At 38.5% G+C, this 16504-nt stretch overlaps 1 protein-coding gene across 1 annotated transcript; it reads left to right on the top strand.

Annotated features, from left to right (window-relative positions):
- Positions 1–1002: 1002 nt before the first annotated feature.
- Positions 1003–16457, top strand: DNAJA2 (DnaJ heat shock protein family (Hsp40) member A2). The gene is made up of 9 exons (XM_067550453.1): positions 1003–1214; positions 4509–4568; positions 5707–5930; positions 8855–8935; positions 9319–9452; positions 11244–11440; positions 14546–14690; positions 14904–15031; positions 15677–16457. The coding sequence occupies exons 1-9, from the start codon at positions 1137–1139 to the stop codon at positions 15863–15865; spliced, it is 1236 nt and encodes a 411-aa protein (XP_067406554.1). The 5' UTR covers positions 1003–1136; the 3' UTR covers positions 15866–16457.
- The last annotated feature ends 47 nt before the right edge of the window (positions 16458–16504 follow it).

The raw sequence follows: 16504 nt of genomic DNA, 5'->3' as shown, positions 1-16504 counted from the left end.
CCATCCTTTAAAATGTATGACAGGCACAAAATGAGCTAAATAATATCAAAGATTAAAAAGAGCCAGAAGCGATATTGGATTCATTCTTTTTCAAACAGAAGAAAAGTTTTCTAGAGCCTCTGTTCTCTGACAGAGCATTTTTCGAGCTCGTGATTTACTGTGAGGTACCACCAGCCTGTGCGGGGCAGAGGTAAATCTAAACTAAACGAATCTCAAAAGAAGGCTGCATCTTGGAACCTGAGATAAACACGGAGGTTATTACACTAACTGCTCCAATAACGTTGCGCTGTTAAGAACAACAGCGAGATGACAAAATAAAAACCTGATACGCGCAGATGGGTACGATTCACCAACAGCAGCGATTTCTATGTGAAACTCCTGCCGAACCAGAAGTAGGCGAAACCCCGATAAAGCTAATGAAGGAAGCCACCAGTGCTGGGCAAACAGGGACAATGTCCTGTTGAAAGGTAAAAGCTTGAGAAATGCATCAACAACTCAACAAAGCCCCTTGGGTATGACGGCGCCTGAGTTTATCTATCGGTTTATTAGTTCAGCCACTACACCTGTGAGAAAGAGCGCGGCGCGGCGCGACGCTCTGCAGGTTTGGCTCCGCGCCTTTGCTCAGCCTGGGCGGGGGGCCGCCTGAACAGCAACTCGGGGCGGGGGTGGGTTGGGGAGGGGCAGGGGCCCTGCTTTCAGTTGTCTCCAGGGCGGACCGATACCACTAGCACTGTCTTTTCCCCTCTGTACCTGCCTGTCCCCACAACTCTCTCGCAAGCTGCACCACCGCTGGCACGGGGCGAATGAGCCCAGCCCGGCGGTTAACAGACACGCACCACGCTCTGGCACGCAGAATTAATTGACCCACGAGCCAAGGTGGGGGAGGGGCATGGTAACAAAGTGCAGCGCGCGGCTCCCCGGTAGGGGGCATGCACCTGCGGGATACGTAGCAGGAGGCGGACCCGAACGGTAGACTCACGCCTCACGGCGTGTTGACGTAGTGCGTGCGTGGGTGACGTCTGGTGGGTGGGACCTCTCTCATTCTGGTCCCGCTCTCGTCTCGTTCTCGCTGCCGGCCTCGCTCCCGCTCGGCCTGTCCTGCTTGCCTGCGCGCCAGCCTGCCTCGTCTCTCCGCGATGGCGAACGTGGCCGACACCAAGCTCTACGACATCCTGGGGGTGCCGCCCGGGGCCTCTGACAACGATCTCAAGAAGGTACCGGGCCGGGCGGCGGAGGTTCCGGGCCGGGCAGGCCCCATTTAGGCAGCCGGGAGGTCAAGATGAAGTGCGGAGGCCTCGGGCCAGGCTGCCGCGGGCCTCGGCCGGGTTCAGCCCGAGTGGGGACCCGGACGGGGTGCAGGCCTCTGGGCTAGGCCGCGCCGTGAAGCCGGTTGGGGCCTGCTCGCCCGACCTGCGCTGGGGGAGGAGACTAGGCCGCAGGGAGGCCGAGGCGTCCTGCAGGGGGGAGCTTCGGCCCGGGTGGGCGGTGGGAGGGAAGGAGGGTATCTTCGCCACGAGTTCTGGTGTACCTACTCCACATGAGGGGGTCGCCAGGGGCTCCAGCTCTAGAGCCGGCTGTCTTGTCTCCTTACTTGGTGCCCAGTGTGGGGAGATACGCAGAATAGTGACTGAGCACCAGGGGGCGATTCTCCCAATCTCTTGTGCCTCTGCAAGGTAGGATCCCCTCATGCCCAATCCTGTCGTAAATAAAAGCTTCAGCTATAAAACCTGCTGAAGTGCATTGACTTCTAGCCAGTACTATTGTCTGACCTACTTCAGCAGCAGCACAGACTCCATTAGGGTCTTCCTGTTCCTTCCCTACAGCTCTGATCTTTCCTAGGCTGAAAGCACCTAGGGAAAATAAACAAAGAAGCTGAGTAAAAGAGCCTAGAGCATTGGAATCCTCATTAACCTATACTTAGCACTGACATGTAACGATTTATTGGTTGTATTCTTGTAGTATATAAACCACTCCCCCAGAACTGCACCACCCATTGCTTAAAAATTATATCAGTACCTTCATTAGGTAGTCACTATTCACTGTCTGTGATTGCTTGCAATGTAGGTGCTGCTACTACTGTTAACTATGCATCTCCATGTAATAGCCAGATTTGTTTGATCATTGTATTGATCATTATGAAACCACATATCAGAGATGTCTTGATAAAAGGAAGCTATAAACTGCTCACAACCAAATATGATCATACAGACAACAGAAGGAAATCTGTTTAGAATATCCTGTTCCTTAAATGAATGAAGAACCTGGGAACACAACTGTTTAATATCTATTAAAAAAACCACTTACATAGTCCAAAGTGTAGATCCAAACATACTTTAGTGGTTAATGGTAAGGTTGCTAACTGTACCAGTGCTAAGCACATAATCTCATTAATTAATTTAGACTTAAATGTGTGTCCAAATATTGAGAACCTACTTAGAAACTATCCTAATGTAACTGAGACCACTTATGTAGATGCTGTTTTAATCTGGTGTTAAGCTCTTACACAAAAACAGAAAAGAAAAGTGAAAGCAAAATAGCTTTATCATCATGATGCTGATGAAATGGCAAAACTATTCTCAACACTGATTAATTTGTATTAAGTAATATCTTTTATCTTCTAGGGCTGCAGTAGAATGCTAATATAGGCCCAGATCCTGAAAATATTTATCTGAGTAAACATGCATTTGAGTAATTCCATTCAGCTAAATGGGGGCTACTCAGGTGCATACTTACTTGCCGGATTTGGGCCTTACATTAGAGTATGTCTACACTGCAGCTGAGAGCCAGCCTGTCACCCCAGTAGACAGACTCGCAGGCTGGGTTGGCTCAAGAGCCAAAGCAGCAAAATCTGTGCTGCTATCTTTAGCACACTGGTGCAAGTCTGCCTACGCAAGCCAGGAGGCTCACTTCCATCTACAATGTAGACCTACCCATAAAGATCTACTAAGGATTTGTATGAACAGGAATGTTATACTAGTATGAGCTAAAAGTGACTTTTGGTTTTGCTTATGTCACATATACCAGAATAAAAATATCCACACAGTGAGTTGTAGTGCATACCCAATGTGGACAAGGCCTGGAGATTTTGCAGTTGACTTTTTCAGTGTATTCTAGAATATTTGGGTGATAATCAAGGTTCTGTTTTGTTACACTGGCTAAGTTTTACAGTAAGTCTTCATCTCCCCTGTTTACACGCATGAATGCAGAATATTTAATAATTATTCAGTGAAAAGATGGGTCTGTATAGAGCAATATCATTCTAGTCATTCCTGCACAAAAGATGTGTTCTCTACCTCAAGAGCATTTAATTGAAAAAAATACAAATATAGTTCAAATTCAGCATTCTAGATAAATAGATCAGTTGAAAATGATGTGGAGATGCTATGTAGTATTATACTATAGAAAGGAAAAAACATGTCTAAACCCTTCTCAACATCCTGCTTTTCCTTGTTTTTGAGATGTTCAGGTCTCTACACTCTGAGCTTTTAAAATTTCTATATTAGTAAAGTATCCGCTCTCTACATCACATGCAACTGATTTGAGACCGTGTAGTGAAAACTTCCTCAACTAAATCCAGCTCCATCACTCTAGAGTGGTAGCAGGGAGTAGGTGATGCTAAGCTGTATGCAAAATATTGTTGCTCAGATATAGCCAGAAGTGTCCAAAAGGAAAGAAGCAGTTTTAAAACCACCTATTGTATCACCCTGCTTTACTTCCTTGTGCTACTGTTTCAGAACAATCGAGTTAAAAGACTAGAGTCCACATACTTCTGTCCATTTAATAAATGTACTTAATTCAAAGTGGGGCTAAATCTTTCTTGAGAGATATATAGGGAAGAGGACCAAGAAACTGACTATCAACGTGGATTTGATTGGGTTGTGTTGGGTGAGAACCTTGGGCAGCCATTTTGTTCTGAATATGTTGATAGACTCCTGAGAGGCATGACAAATCAGGACAGGATTTACATCCAACATGGTGGCTTAATAACTATGGTATGCAAATCCATACTTTCTAGCTAATGATAATCCTCAACCCTTGTTCACATTTGGAAATTACAGTTTTATGTCAGTAATGGGTGCTGTATAAAGAATTGGTTGATTTCAGTTTCAGTATAACACCTAAACCAGAATACAGAAAATCAACAGTTAAATGTTAGTTTTTGTATTACTTTGGTTACTCTATGCACTGTATTAATGTGCCAAATCCATAAATGGGTAGTTAATACTGAGTCAGTAAAATAACACATCAGGTACTCTATTTTATTTTGGAGGTATAAATGAACTAAAGTCAGTTGTTTCATTTTACTGGACTTTTGCTTTATGGTCAATTCTGACCTCGAAGTATTTGTACCCCATTATTGACTTAAGTAGGTGCCGGTTACATCCTTACTGGAGACATTTGGATCTCTCTCTCTGAAGAGTACAGTTTCAATTAGTCAACTGTATTTATTTTGAAACCTGGAATCCTTCACAGACCTAATGACTTGTGTAATTTTTTTTGTTAATTAGGCATACAGAAAGCTGGCCAAGGAATACCACCCTGATAAGAATCCAAATGCAGGGGACAAAGTAAGATTTTTTTGTTTCACTCTTGAAACGTATATATTTGTATTGCCATTGTATCTCGGGGCACCAAACAAGGGGTTCAGGGCCCTGTTACATTAGGATGTGTACATATACGCAGTTTATGATTTCTTTGGATCACTTTTTTTTTTTAATCTAGAATATGACAGTCTCTCAAGTGGATGAGACAAATGGGGCCAAGGACAAAGTAACATGAAAATGAGCTATTGTACAGTAAGCAAAAGCATCCATTACCCACCTGTCTAGCTGGGGTCACGTGGCTGTGCTTTGAGACATCATGGGAGAGGTGACTGTTTCGGCGGGATTTGAAGAGTAAGACAGCAATTTTGCTGATCTTTCCTGGAAGTGCTTTCCACTCCTAAGAGATGGAAGTGGAGGTGTTTGAAAGAGATGCAAACAATGTATACAGGGATCACTTTCAAGATAAAATAGATTAGACATGCAGGGCTCAGTTAAGTGATCTGCCTTGATTGATAAAAAAATAAAAAGTCTTCAGTCATCTCAAATGAGTTGGGTTAATGTGACTGAAAAGCCTTCTTAACTTTTAAGAAGAGTAACACATCTGAAGCCATGTTAGTTGGCTGTGAAGACTACAACAGATTCGTTTTGCTTTAACAACTGTTGAGGGCTCTTCAGTTGTTAAGATAACATGATTAAAACATCCTTTTTGTCCATCAAAACAGGACTTTAAGCCTTATCTAGATTACAACTTCAAGGGTAATGTTAATACTTAGCTAATGTTAATGTTAGCTAATGTGGTAACAACACACACTTAAATCCTAGTCTTCACAAGGCCTTGAAGATAAGAAGCTTGTGCTTAGCAGTGAAGGGGAAATCAGTGGAGAGCTGTAAAGAGGATACATTTATCTTTCATGATAAAACAAGAAAAGAATTGGATGCACACAAGTACAGCCAAAGCTACCTGTTCTAAGATACAAAATACAGACTGCAATGAAATGTTCTGATGTGAAAGAGCATTTAGGGTGTTCACTTCCTCATGCATAAAAAGATGAAGTTGGACTGTAAATCAGATGGTAGCATTTCCTTTGTGAACACCTTCCAAGTAAATCTGTTTTTATGAATGTAAAAGTAACTTATGGGCTTTTTCTGACTTCTTTTTCAGTTCAAAGAAATAAGCTTTGCCTATGAAGTTCTGTCAAATCCTGAGAAACGTGAATTATATGATCGATACGGAGAACAGGGTCTTCGAGAAGGTAGTGGTGGAAGTGGTGGAATGGACGATATTTTCTCCCACATTTTTGGTGGTGGATTGTTCAGTTTCATGGGTAGTCAGAGTAGAAGTCGCAACGGTAGAAGAAGAGGTGAAGATATGATGCATCCACTTAAGTGAGTATCTTGATACTATAATTCTTCTCACTTAAGTTTTTGAAAAGATAGGGTGAGGGTGAACCTAGTTTGATAATCATTGATGCTTTACTGGGCATCAGTTCATTCAAAAGGTCTCTACTTTTTCTGTGTGACCACAACAAACAGGAATATTCAAATTCACTGAAAGTTACTTCTAAATTTCAGCAAAAGTTAGAAGAAACAGATCTATCTGCATTAAGTTTGCCTTTGGTAATAGTATTTTAAAAGAATTATGTATGTGGCTGAAACATCAAAACTTATGGTCCATGTAGTGTGTAAACTCTGCTTATTTTTATAAAAATTTAAACCTTGCCTATTCTTGACTGATTTACACAAATGGCCATCTATATTATTTGATCATAAATGTGCCTAAAGTTGTTTAGTGTGACATGTTAGCCTTCCAGCCTAGTAACCTGGCAATATGTGATCAGTATCTAACCTGAATATTTTATTTAGATCTTGAAGTTTGGTTCATGGAGAATTAGTCCCCTTTGACATGAAAATAACTGTTGGTCATTTTATCGGGATCCTACAGATGTTTTTTGTTTTATTGGGATCCTCTGTTGATTGGAAGCGCTGCAGCCCCATTCATAATCCTGTTAATAACTGGTTGGTTAGAATTATTTTCCCTAGCTGTATTCTTAACATAACTAGTCAGATGTTCTGACCTTAAGAATGCATGAAACTACTAAGACTGTTTACACTAGAGACCTTACAGCAGTATAGCTGTACTGCTGCAGCTGCACCGCTATAAGATCTCACATGTAACTACTTTATGCCACTGAGGGAGACAGCTTTCCTGTTGGCATAATTAAACCACTCCCAATGAGTGGCAGTAGCTATGTCAGTGGGAGACCATCTCCTGCTGACACAGTGCTGTCCACCTGGCTCTTTTGTCACTGTAACTTATGTTAGTGAGGGGTGGCTTTTTTGTGGGGTGGTTTTTTTTGTTTTTTGTTTTTTTTTTGTGGCGAGCAACATAGTTTTGCTGACAGAAGTGATAGTGTATAGACATAGCCTTAGTATTCACTAGTTGAAATGTTTTTGGGAAGTTGAGCTACTATTGTGTTATGGGTTTTCTTTTTTAGGCATTTTATACTTGGGTTCAGTGTCAAAACAATTGCAAATTTCTGATGATTTTCCATTAATTATGCATAGCAGAAATTATTGGCTGCAAATCAGTTGCAGCTACTAATCTTCAGGGATGTAGTTTTCCCTGGTAACTCCCACTCCCAATTCTTTGATTTAAAAAAAACATAAAAATCCCTGGGTTTTTGCAAGTAAAATGAAATGCTGAACTTTTATTTCCCTAGCCTCTGTGTGGGTGTGAATATCAGTTCAACACAAGTTTTATTGATATATTGACAATTTTTAAACAAGTTTGAACCCTACCAGTGCCATCAATCATTGTAATAAAATAAAATCTATAGAATTGCAATTTGTATTTTTTACATATAGCAAATATTTCTATGTCTATATTTTATATTTTCAGAAAAAAAAATTTTAAATGCACAAAAAATAAAGCTCCTGTTGTCAGCCCTGGGCTGTGGGGCTTTGGCTGTCAGCTAAAATCTTATTAAAATATGTAACAGTTGTTTGGCCCACACAAGGTTGTGCTTAGGTTTACATGGCCCTGCTGTGAAGTTGGGGCACCACTGGAATAAGTGACCCTGGTACTTTCAGTAAAATTTAATTGTTATATGCTTTTACTTTTCCTCAAAATGTAAACACTAAAGATTCTCTGTAAAAATACAAATTCCGTATTTTTCCGTGGCAAACGGATTTCTAGGATCCCTGCTCATTTTCATAAGCCTACAACTTATTTTCACTGCTGTCTTCTGCAGGCTGAGCAGCATCTTTCCGACCACACCTCTGCTGTGCTGCAGGCTAGGCCACTCTTGGCATTAAGTGCTTAGTAATATCTGTTTTTGCATGACAGCCACTTTGTCTAGCAAGTAGTAGTACAAGCAAACTATAAATTAGCTTTGTATTCTCATAATGCTTTTCAGTTTTCTTTCTAAACATTGATATCAGAAGCAATGTTGTGTGGTTCAAAATAAACTGAGTTGCATTTACTATTGAATGACTTCTGAAGTCTCTGGAAATGTGGAAAATTCTGAACTAAATGTTGTTAGATAGTAACTTTCAAGTAGCTTAATTGTACTGATAAGAGAACCAAATGGTTTTGTTTTCTAGTGCATTAGATACCCTGTAATCCAACTTTAGCAATCTGACTGCTAAAGTGGTCAGGAGAACATAGCAACAATATATCAACACAAAACACTTTTTTCCAGTGGAAATGAATAAAACAAAATTTAAACTGCTAGTGTGAATTCTCAAGGAAAATATTGAACAATAACTATTATCCAGAACTGATAGGAATTGTATTGCTTGTGTTAACAAACTTTACAGAGATTAGTATTAGATCACCTGTAAACCCTTCTTAATTCTTCAGAAGACTAGGCTAATTTGTTTCCTCTTGTCCTCCGCTAGACAGTTAACCTCTGCTCTGGCTTCTGCCTAATCTAAACTTTTCCTTGAAATGTGTACATTTTCAGTTGCATAGTTTCTAATGGGATTTCACAGACCCGAAGCTGATCTGCAAAGGCTGGTTTAAAATCATGAAAGATTTGGGTTCTGTGTTTTTAATAATTGCTTACCTTAATGTAGCCTTTTTTGCAATGTCAGTGTACAGAATTTTACTTGCTCAAAAACTTCCTGTTTAACATTTCTACATATGGCTGTTTTTTCAGAAGTATTTATAGACAAGGCTGAAGTTTGCTGCAATTTTAGTTTTGCCATAACTTGTCTTAGACAGTAGCTTGTACATAAGGTAGACTATTAAAATTACTTTTCCCAAAGTGATTATTGGAATACTAATATTGGAGAACTTTATTTTCTAGAGTGTCTTTAGAAGATCTATATAATGGAAAGACAACTAAACTACAGCTTAGCAAGAATGTTCTTTGTAGTTCATGTAATGGGTAAGTTTTATATTTTTCATTAATGGTGCTAGAACCTTTTGGCTGCCTTCTTACTGTTAAATGTATTAAACTGTTACTTCAGATTGGCATAGCATGAAGTGTAGTTCTTCACATGCAAGCTAGGAACAGGTTAAAATATTGAAGCATGGTAACACCACCAAAATCAGAAAGGAAGTTACTTAAATCTAACCTCCTATAATGCAATTGATGGAGCTCTTTATGAAACCTTGAAAAGACATCTGTATTTTAGTGATAGATTAGCCTAATAAACTGACACTGCATCAGTGCAATTGGAGGTGTAAAATTTAAGTTTAGTTTTGATTTTTCCATATGTTCTCAAAATAACTTCACTTTTATAATCTAACTGGCATTTTCCAATTTAGTCAGGGTGGGAAGTCTGGAGCTGTTCAGAAGTGCAGTGCTTGCCGAGGTAGAGGTGTTCGTATCATGATCAGACAGCTGGCTCCTGGGATGGTTCAGCAGATGCAGTCTGTGTGCTCTGATTGCAATGGAGAAGGTAGGCCAACTGTGCTCTGCACTTTTAAAAACGTTTAAAGTGGTTAGAATCTAGGTTCAATTGTAAATTCTCATCTGGAGAAATTCTGGATTTGATTTTGTTTGAAATTAATGAAGTTTGAGCTTAGTCTGTAAAGGATATTTCTTCATGTATTGGAACAGGAACACAATTTTGCAAAGTTTGCCATCTGTTTAGGGGAGAGTTGGAATCTGAATAGCAGGTGCTATTCCTTGGAAATAGCAGGACATGCTTACACAGTATCTTGCTGTCTAGTGCTATCACTAGTAAGCACTATAGAAAACCATTTACTCTTAAGGGATAAATTCAACTCAGCATCAGAGTAGATGGATTTAAATAAAGCATTTTGGAGTACGGATTTAAATAATCAGTTTTAATGTTCAGCATTTGTACTTTTGAGTTATTTTCCTAAAGAGAGGATGATTCTTGTATATTAGTAGCCATTGACATATGTTTATTGGCAACATATATAGCCTTTACATTAAATTGGGTACTGCTTCTTGTTAACTAGGAGGATGCACTATATCTATGCACTGAAGCAATTGGGTAGCTTGCCTTACATTGAGATTTGTAATTTTTACATTTTTATGGTGTGTAGAAAATGAATGATGCATTTTTTTATTTACTAGGCTAACTTTTTACTTGCTTTTTTGTCTATCTCTGTTTGGATGGAAATTCAAATTCAACTAAATGCATGAAAATAGCATTTTAAAATGGCTTTATTAAATAAAACTACCTTCAGTGTTCATTGAAAAAGTTTTGCATTTAAAATTTTTAAACAAAGGAAGTATTACCTGCAGTTAATAATTGAATTGATTGTTTCGGATGTCATGTTCTTCAAGATTTTAGAACTAGTAGATCTCATCCTCTCACACCTAGTTTTTATTCATAGTTTGGAAGAGGAAAACAAGCTTTGCTTCAAACTTGGCACCAAATGTGTACTGCTAAATATTTTTTATTTTAAATTATTTGAAATGATTATAGTAAAGTTAGGCCTAAACTTATGTCATCTCAAATTTAAATGGATTTTTAAAAATAAACCTGTATTTAATGTAAATTAAAGTTCTTTTAAAAAATCATTGATTTTGTGTCCACTCTTCTCAGTTTTCCAAACTATTATCAATTTATTCCTCCTTTAGAAAGAAGTGTTAAAATCCATATACAACTTAAACTGTTCTTAACTTTATGAAAGGTGGAGATAATAGTGTTGCGTTCTACAGTACGTTTGCTGAGTTGGGCATATCTGCAGTAGTTAAACATCCTTGGCCTTTCATGTATTTCCTGGATCTTTCTTAATTTACACAACAGTAATTTGTCTGAAATCTTGTACTAATTATGACATAATAGCTGAAAAATATGAATGCCAAGCTGCAATAAAAATTTACTATTTGGCAGTTTGTTTTTATTATATAAACAGTCAAACTTTTTAGCAAATTGAAAAACTGTGTGGTTTCCTGTTTTTTAGCTACTTCGTTACTTTGCCTGATTTAATCTAAATGCACAGTTCCAGTAGGACTGGGCACAACTGCTGCATTCTAGTGTTCTGTATACTTCTGTTTCATAGGATTATGGCTTTAGGTTCTGACTAGCTAAATAGGATAGCATTAGATTGGCTTTCCCCTTGTGGGACTCACTAAAAGCAAAATTTTTCAAAAGTGATTTGAGACTGGTTCTCTTGGACACATTCCCCCAATGTATGTTAAAATAAGTGGTACTGTATCTTCATATAAGGAAGAAAAACAATGAAAAATCTAACAATCCTTCTTTCTCTAGGTGAAGTTATTAATGAAAAAGACCGTTGTAAAAAATGTGAAGGGAAGAAGGTGATCAAAGAAGTAAAGATTCTTGAAGTTCATGTAGATAAAGGCATGAAACATGGCCAGAGAATTACATTTACTGGAGAAGCAGATCAGGCCCCAGGAGTGGAACCAGGAGACATTGTCCTCTTGCTCCAAGAAAAGGAGAATGAGGTAATTTATGACTTGATAGGTGAAGTAAAGTTGTTGGGTTTTCTATATTCGTTAAATATTTCTAACTGGAGGTTGGAGTTCAGACACTTACGCAATTACCTAGATTACTTAGAATGAACAATTGAGAGAGAGAAACTGAATTTATATGCATGGCTTGTTCCTAGTAGGTAACTGCTACAATTTTGAGCTAGAAGGCTCTGTCTGTAGACATGCAGAGCAGTAAACTAAGCATCCCACTGTCTCAAAATGGCCATAAAAAGTTAATCTCCTAACTGAAGCAGGGTTATCCTTGGTAGACTTACCATTATGAATGTTCTGCCCTTGTTGCTGTGCACCTGCCTCAACCCTGGCATGCAGTATGTAAAGCTGCGTATGAAGCCAGCAGTTTTTTTTCAAAGGCTGTCAGATGAAAATGGCTAATCTCCATCACTCTTCACTTGCTGTAAACTATACTCTCTGCCTCTATTAACCTAGAAAGTGTGACTAATGGGTTTGGAAATATTAAGGCAGATAAGCAGCATGATCATACTAATAGGAGCAGTCCTATGATCAGTGCACTATTTTCTACCCAAACACTAGACCTTTGCATTTGGCTATCTGCATTTTTATTTGGTCTTGGCACATTCATATTTGTACCCAGCATGTATCTTAGAGACAATCAGTTTTTCATATATTTGAACTAAATACTATGAAACTTACACTATGCTAAATTACTAGAACATGTTAATTAAGGAAAGTTGCAGTGTATAATAAAGTCCAGGAAAATGTTTCCATGCTTTAACATGTTAACTATTTTTGGCAAAGTTCAGAGCATTAGGGTGAAGTAACATAAGTAATGGTTCAGTACTATGATAACTGCATGTAAACCTATTGTGTGAAACTGGGGGTTGCAAGCTGTTTCTTTCTTGGTGTTCCATAAGCAAAATGCAGTATTGTGAATTTAAGTTCAGTGGTCAAATTCTAGTCACCATCCATCTAGAAGGCTTTGAATTAAAAACTGACATAGTACAGGTATCTGAAAAATCTTTAAAATGATTCATGCTGGAGTTGCACTCCAACATCAAAGCATTGAACCCAGCCTCTCCTACAGCTGTCTGGTTTCCTTATATGCTCAGTTGCAAGTGCAACGTTGTGCTCTTGCCAACTTCTTGACTGTGGTTGCGTGAAGGAAAAGGAAGGCTACAAGGATATATAATATGACTTCATGTCAGGTACTACTAGCATTAATGATGGGTCAGAAATTCCAGGATTTGAAGCAGAGATCTACTCAGTCTTGGTCTCTTGATCTAGCTATGTCTGCTGCTGTATTATCCTGTACGGTAAAACATATTGTGCCTATCTCCTTTTTGCTATGACCATGTTTACCAGTAACTCTGTAGTTCAGTCCTCAGTTACTTTTTAATGAACAACTGCAGTTCTCGAGTATGTGGACAAAAGATTGCTAACAAAATTGTTAGTATGGTGGTGAAATTGCAAGGTGTTATGATTTTTGAGAGGAACCTAAAGCATTAAATCATTTAGGTACCATAATTTCAATGTACCAAGGAAGCTTGAGGAAATGTGAATATAGGTTTCCTGTAGCCACTTGACTCTTTAAGTAAAATCATGGTATCTAAACTGTATTTGGAACTTGAGGCCTGAATAGTTCAACTGTGGTACTGAAAAATGCTTCTTAGTCACTTGGGTGATTTCTTCCAAGATGTGAGAAACAAAGACCTTGGCAGGTTCTTAAATTTGGGTTTAGCAACTGAGAAAATTTTTACCTGAATATGTTTGAGTCTGCAGGTAGCATAAAATTACTACAAAATTTTGTCACTGTTGATATGCCAACTGAAACTAAAATGTATCTCCTGGTTGCTCTTAAGGAGAAACTCCACTGTCTTCTCCCAAACAGCATAAAACTGCTGTATTTTATTTTCAAGGACAGACATTAATCCTGGAAGGGAAAAATTTTTTCCTGCAAGTCTTTTCTTGCTGTGCAAGAAAGCATAAGTTTGAGGATGAAATCATGAACCAAGTTTTATATGCTGTTTCAGATATTTAGTGTGTGTTCTATGCAAGCAAGTAGTGAACAACTTTAGGTGTATGTAATAGAGGTGCGAAGAGAAAAAGGAGCAACCTTTCTGGATTCATGCCAATGGCTAATAGATCCTCATTCACTTCACCCCTCATTCATGCCTCATTTCAGATAATTTAAAGCAGCTGTGATCTTGCTTGAATACTAATGGAGTTTGTTCCATAAATGATAGTTAAAGCAACTATCCACAACAAGTTTGTGGCTTAGTCCTGAGGACTTAGATCAGCACTCCTATTTCATGTATACCACATGAATAAGACACTTCCAGTTTGTCTGTTGCACCGAAGATACTTCTCGAAGACTTCATGCTAAAGTTAACTGAATGCCTATAAGGGCTGTAGCACTTTAGCAGTGAGTCTGAAGTACTACTCGAGTGGAGTAAAATACCATAAAGCCTTGTAAATTGGGGCTGTCTTTTTGGTCCCTCCACTTTTTTTTTTTAAAACCAGAGAAGAGGCTCTTCTCAGCAGCTAGCTTTTATATAAACATTTTGAGGCTAAGGTAATTTTAATAATTTGAGGTAATATAATTTTATTACCTGGTCTCTTATGCGTTGTGTGGTGATTCTTGTCTTTAGATTTGAAGATCTTTGGGTCAGGGAAGGATCAGTCTGTTGTACAGTCACAGCACTTTACATCTCTAATTGGTTTCTAATGAACATGCAACCTGAGTCACAGAAATGAACCTCTATATGCCATATTGCATGTTGCACAGCGTGCAACTCTTATGGCCTGCTTAACTGTGGAAAGCTATTACTGGTGTAGATGTGAAGTTCGATCCTGACATCAGTGCTAATTTTTGAAGGCAGCAATTTTATAATTTATGGATTTTATTACTGCAGGATTATATCAAGAGACACTTTATTGTACACCAGGACTTCTGTAAGTAGAACTAAATAAATAGTATCTTTGACTTTTTGTGGGGATGTAACAATAGAGAATTGTTGGGGAAACCAGGATGTGGGCAGGTAGAGATCTGGAAGTAGTAAGTATTAGAATGCAGAATGATGATGATTGTCTCATTCTTAGGTGTTCCAGAGGGATGGAAATGACTTGCATATGACACACAAGATAGGACTTGTTGAAGCACTGTGTGGATTTCAGTTCACATTTAAACACCTGGATGGACGTCAGATTGTGGTGAAATATCCTCCTGGAAAAGTAATTGAACCAGGTAAACTTTGATTTGATATAAGAACTTATCTAAATACAGGTGTCATTTGTAATATTTGAACTGTTGTAGGTATCAAATTCTTCTCATGCTCTCGCAACTTGCAGCCCTTGTCACAGAAATGCAGAGACATTACTTTGTCACAAGGAAAGCTGGCACAAGTACAAATTTCTTAATCAAAACTAATTAGTCTTTTTCTGTCTTTTCTAATTATAGGTTGTGTTCGTGTAGTTCGAGGTGAAGGAATGCCACAGTATCGCAATCCCTTTGAAAAAGGAGATCTTTATGTAAAGTTCGACGTGCAGTTTCCTGAAAATAACTGGATTAGCCCAGAAAAGCTCTCCGTAAGTATCCTTTCATTTTGATCACATCTCAAAACACATTTTTGGTGTGAAGGGCTCATTGTATTGTCTGACCCTCTTCATTTCCAGTAGTTACATTTGGATTTGAATACAGCCAAATTGTTCTTTCAGTGTAGTTTACAGTGCTCAGGTGATTTAAAAACCTTCCATTGAAGTTGGTCAGTTTACATGAAAAACCTCTTAAAACATCCACTCTCGGGAGTTAGAGAGGAAGGTATATAAAAGCTGCTCTTGCAATAGCTACTATATCAAGAGGATAAATGAAAAAAGGTGGCTGCTGTTCTGATTTCTGATAAATTATCAGTTCTTGCTGATGGTGGCCTTGTCTACATGAGAAAGTTGCAACAGTTTAAAAGACTGATTTTAACCAATGCAAATTGATGCAAATGTAAACACCTGCTGAACACTTTAAAGTTGTTAATCCATTTATGATCAACCAGAATAAGTCAGTCTTAACCTAACATGAATGTCCCCATTGGAGCTTGCACTAGTTAAAAAAAACACCTTTAGTTCACCTGATAGGCTCTCTGCACATGATTAAGTTCTAACAATGAAGGGGAGATATGCACCAGATATTGACACTGTTGCTTTCTGATAGAACACTAACTAGTCTCCTTTTATTGGCAGGAACTTGAGGATCTCCTGCCAGCTAGACCAGAAGTTCCCACTGTAATTGGTGATACAGAAGAAGTAGATCTTCAGGAATTTGATACCACTCGTGGATCAGGTGGTGGCCAGAGGCGTGAAGCCTACAATGATAGTTCTGATGAAGAAAGCACTCATCATGGACCTGGGGTACAGTGTGCCCATCAGTAAACATTTGTCTAAAAAGTTGCACAAGGATTTTCTTTCAAGTTTTGCCTGACTTGTTTTCAGCAATCCAGATGGATTGTGTAAGCAATCCAGATGAACCAATGGACATCTATTGCTGTATGTGTAACTTTTAAATTGGTCTATAGTATCTACAGAGTGTATAATTTAAACTAACCACAAAGCTTACATCTTCATTTTGACTGTTCTGTAGCAGAATAAAGCACTTGAAAGGAAGACGAGACTCCTTTTCACATGGGTTTTAAGTTTGTCCTTGTATCTGTGCTTGATTTTTACCAGTTTTGTGTAGATTTTAAGTTTCCTATTTTAAATTCAAATTCTACATTGTAAAGTTTGTGTACAACTTGTCCTGAGGCTTGGTATTGGCTACACCTGCATAAGCTGCTACAAATAGAATAAAGAATTTCATAGCCTGTATCTATCATTTTAGATGCATGGTAAATAAATGGGCTTTACACATAATGGGTTTAGAGCTGACTGGGAACAATGGAAGACTAAATTAGAGTGGTTGTAAAAGTTTTTTTAACCATCTTGTGCGGTTTCTGAAAGTAAATAAAAGCAGTTGGTGTATAATATACTCCCTTCCCCTTGTCACACTTTATTTATCCAAAGGGTACACTAAAC

Source organism: Emydura macquarii, unplaced genomic scaffold, assembly GCF_026122565.2.
Source record: "Emydura macquarii macquarii isolate MOO-44397 ecotype Brisbane River unplaced genomic scaffold, CSIRO-AGI_Emac_v2 contig_295, whole genome shotgun sequence".
NCBI classification, from domain to species: domain Eukaryota; kingdom Metazoa; phylum Chordata; order Testudines; family Chelidae; genus Emydura; species Emydura macquarii.
This window is presented reverse-complemented; position numbering and strand designations above follow the sequence as displayed.

Bases quoted from the DNA above. Each gene is read 5' to 3' on its own strand.
- DNAJA2 (XM_067550453.1), top strand. From the start codon at position 1,137: ATGGCGAACGTGGCCGACACCAAGCTCTACGACATCCTGGGGGTGCCG. The intron at 5,931-8,854 runs GTGAGTATCTTG...TTTATTTTCTAG, and splicing joins GATATGATGCATCCACTTAA to AGTGTCTTTAGAAGATCTAT. The intron at 11,441-14,545 runs GTAATTTATGAC...TCTCATTCTTAG, and splicing joins TCCAAGAAAAGGAGAATGAG to GTGTTCCAGAGGGATGGAAA.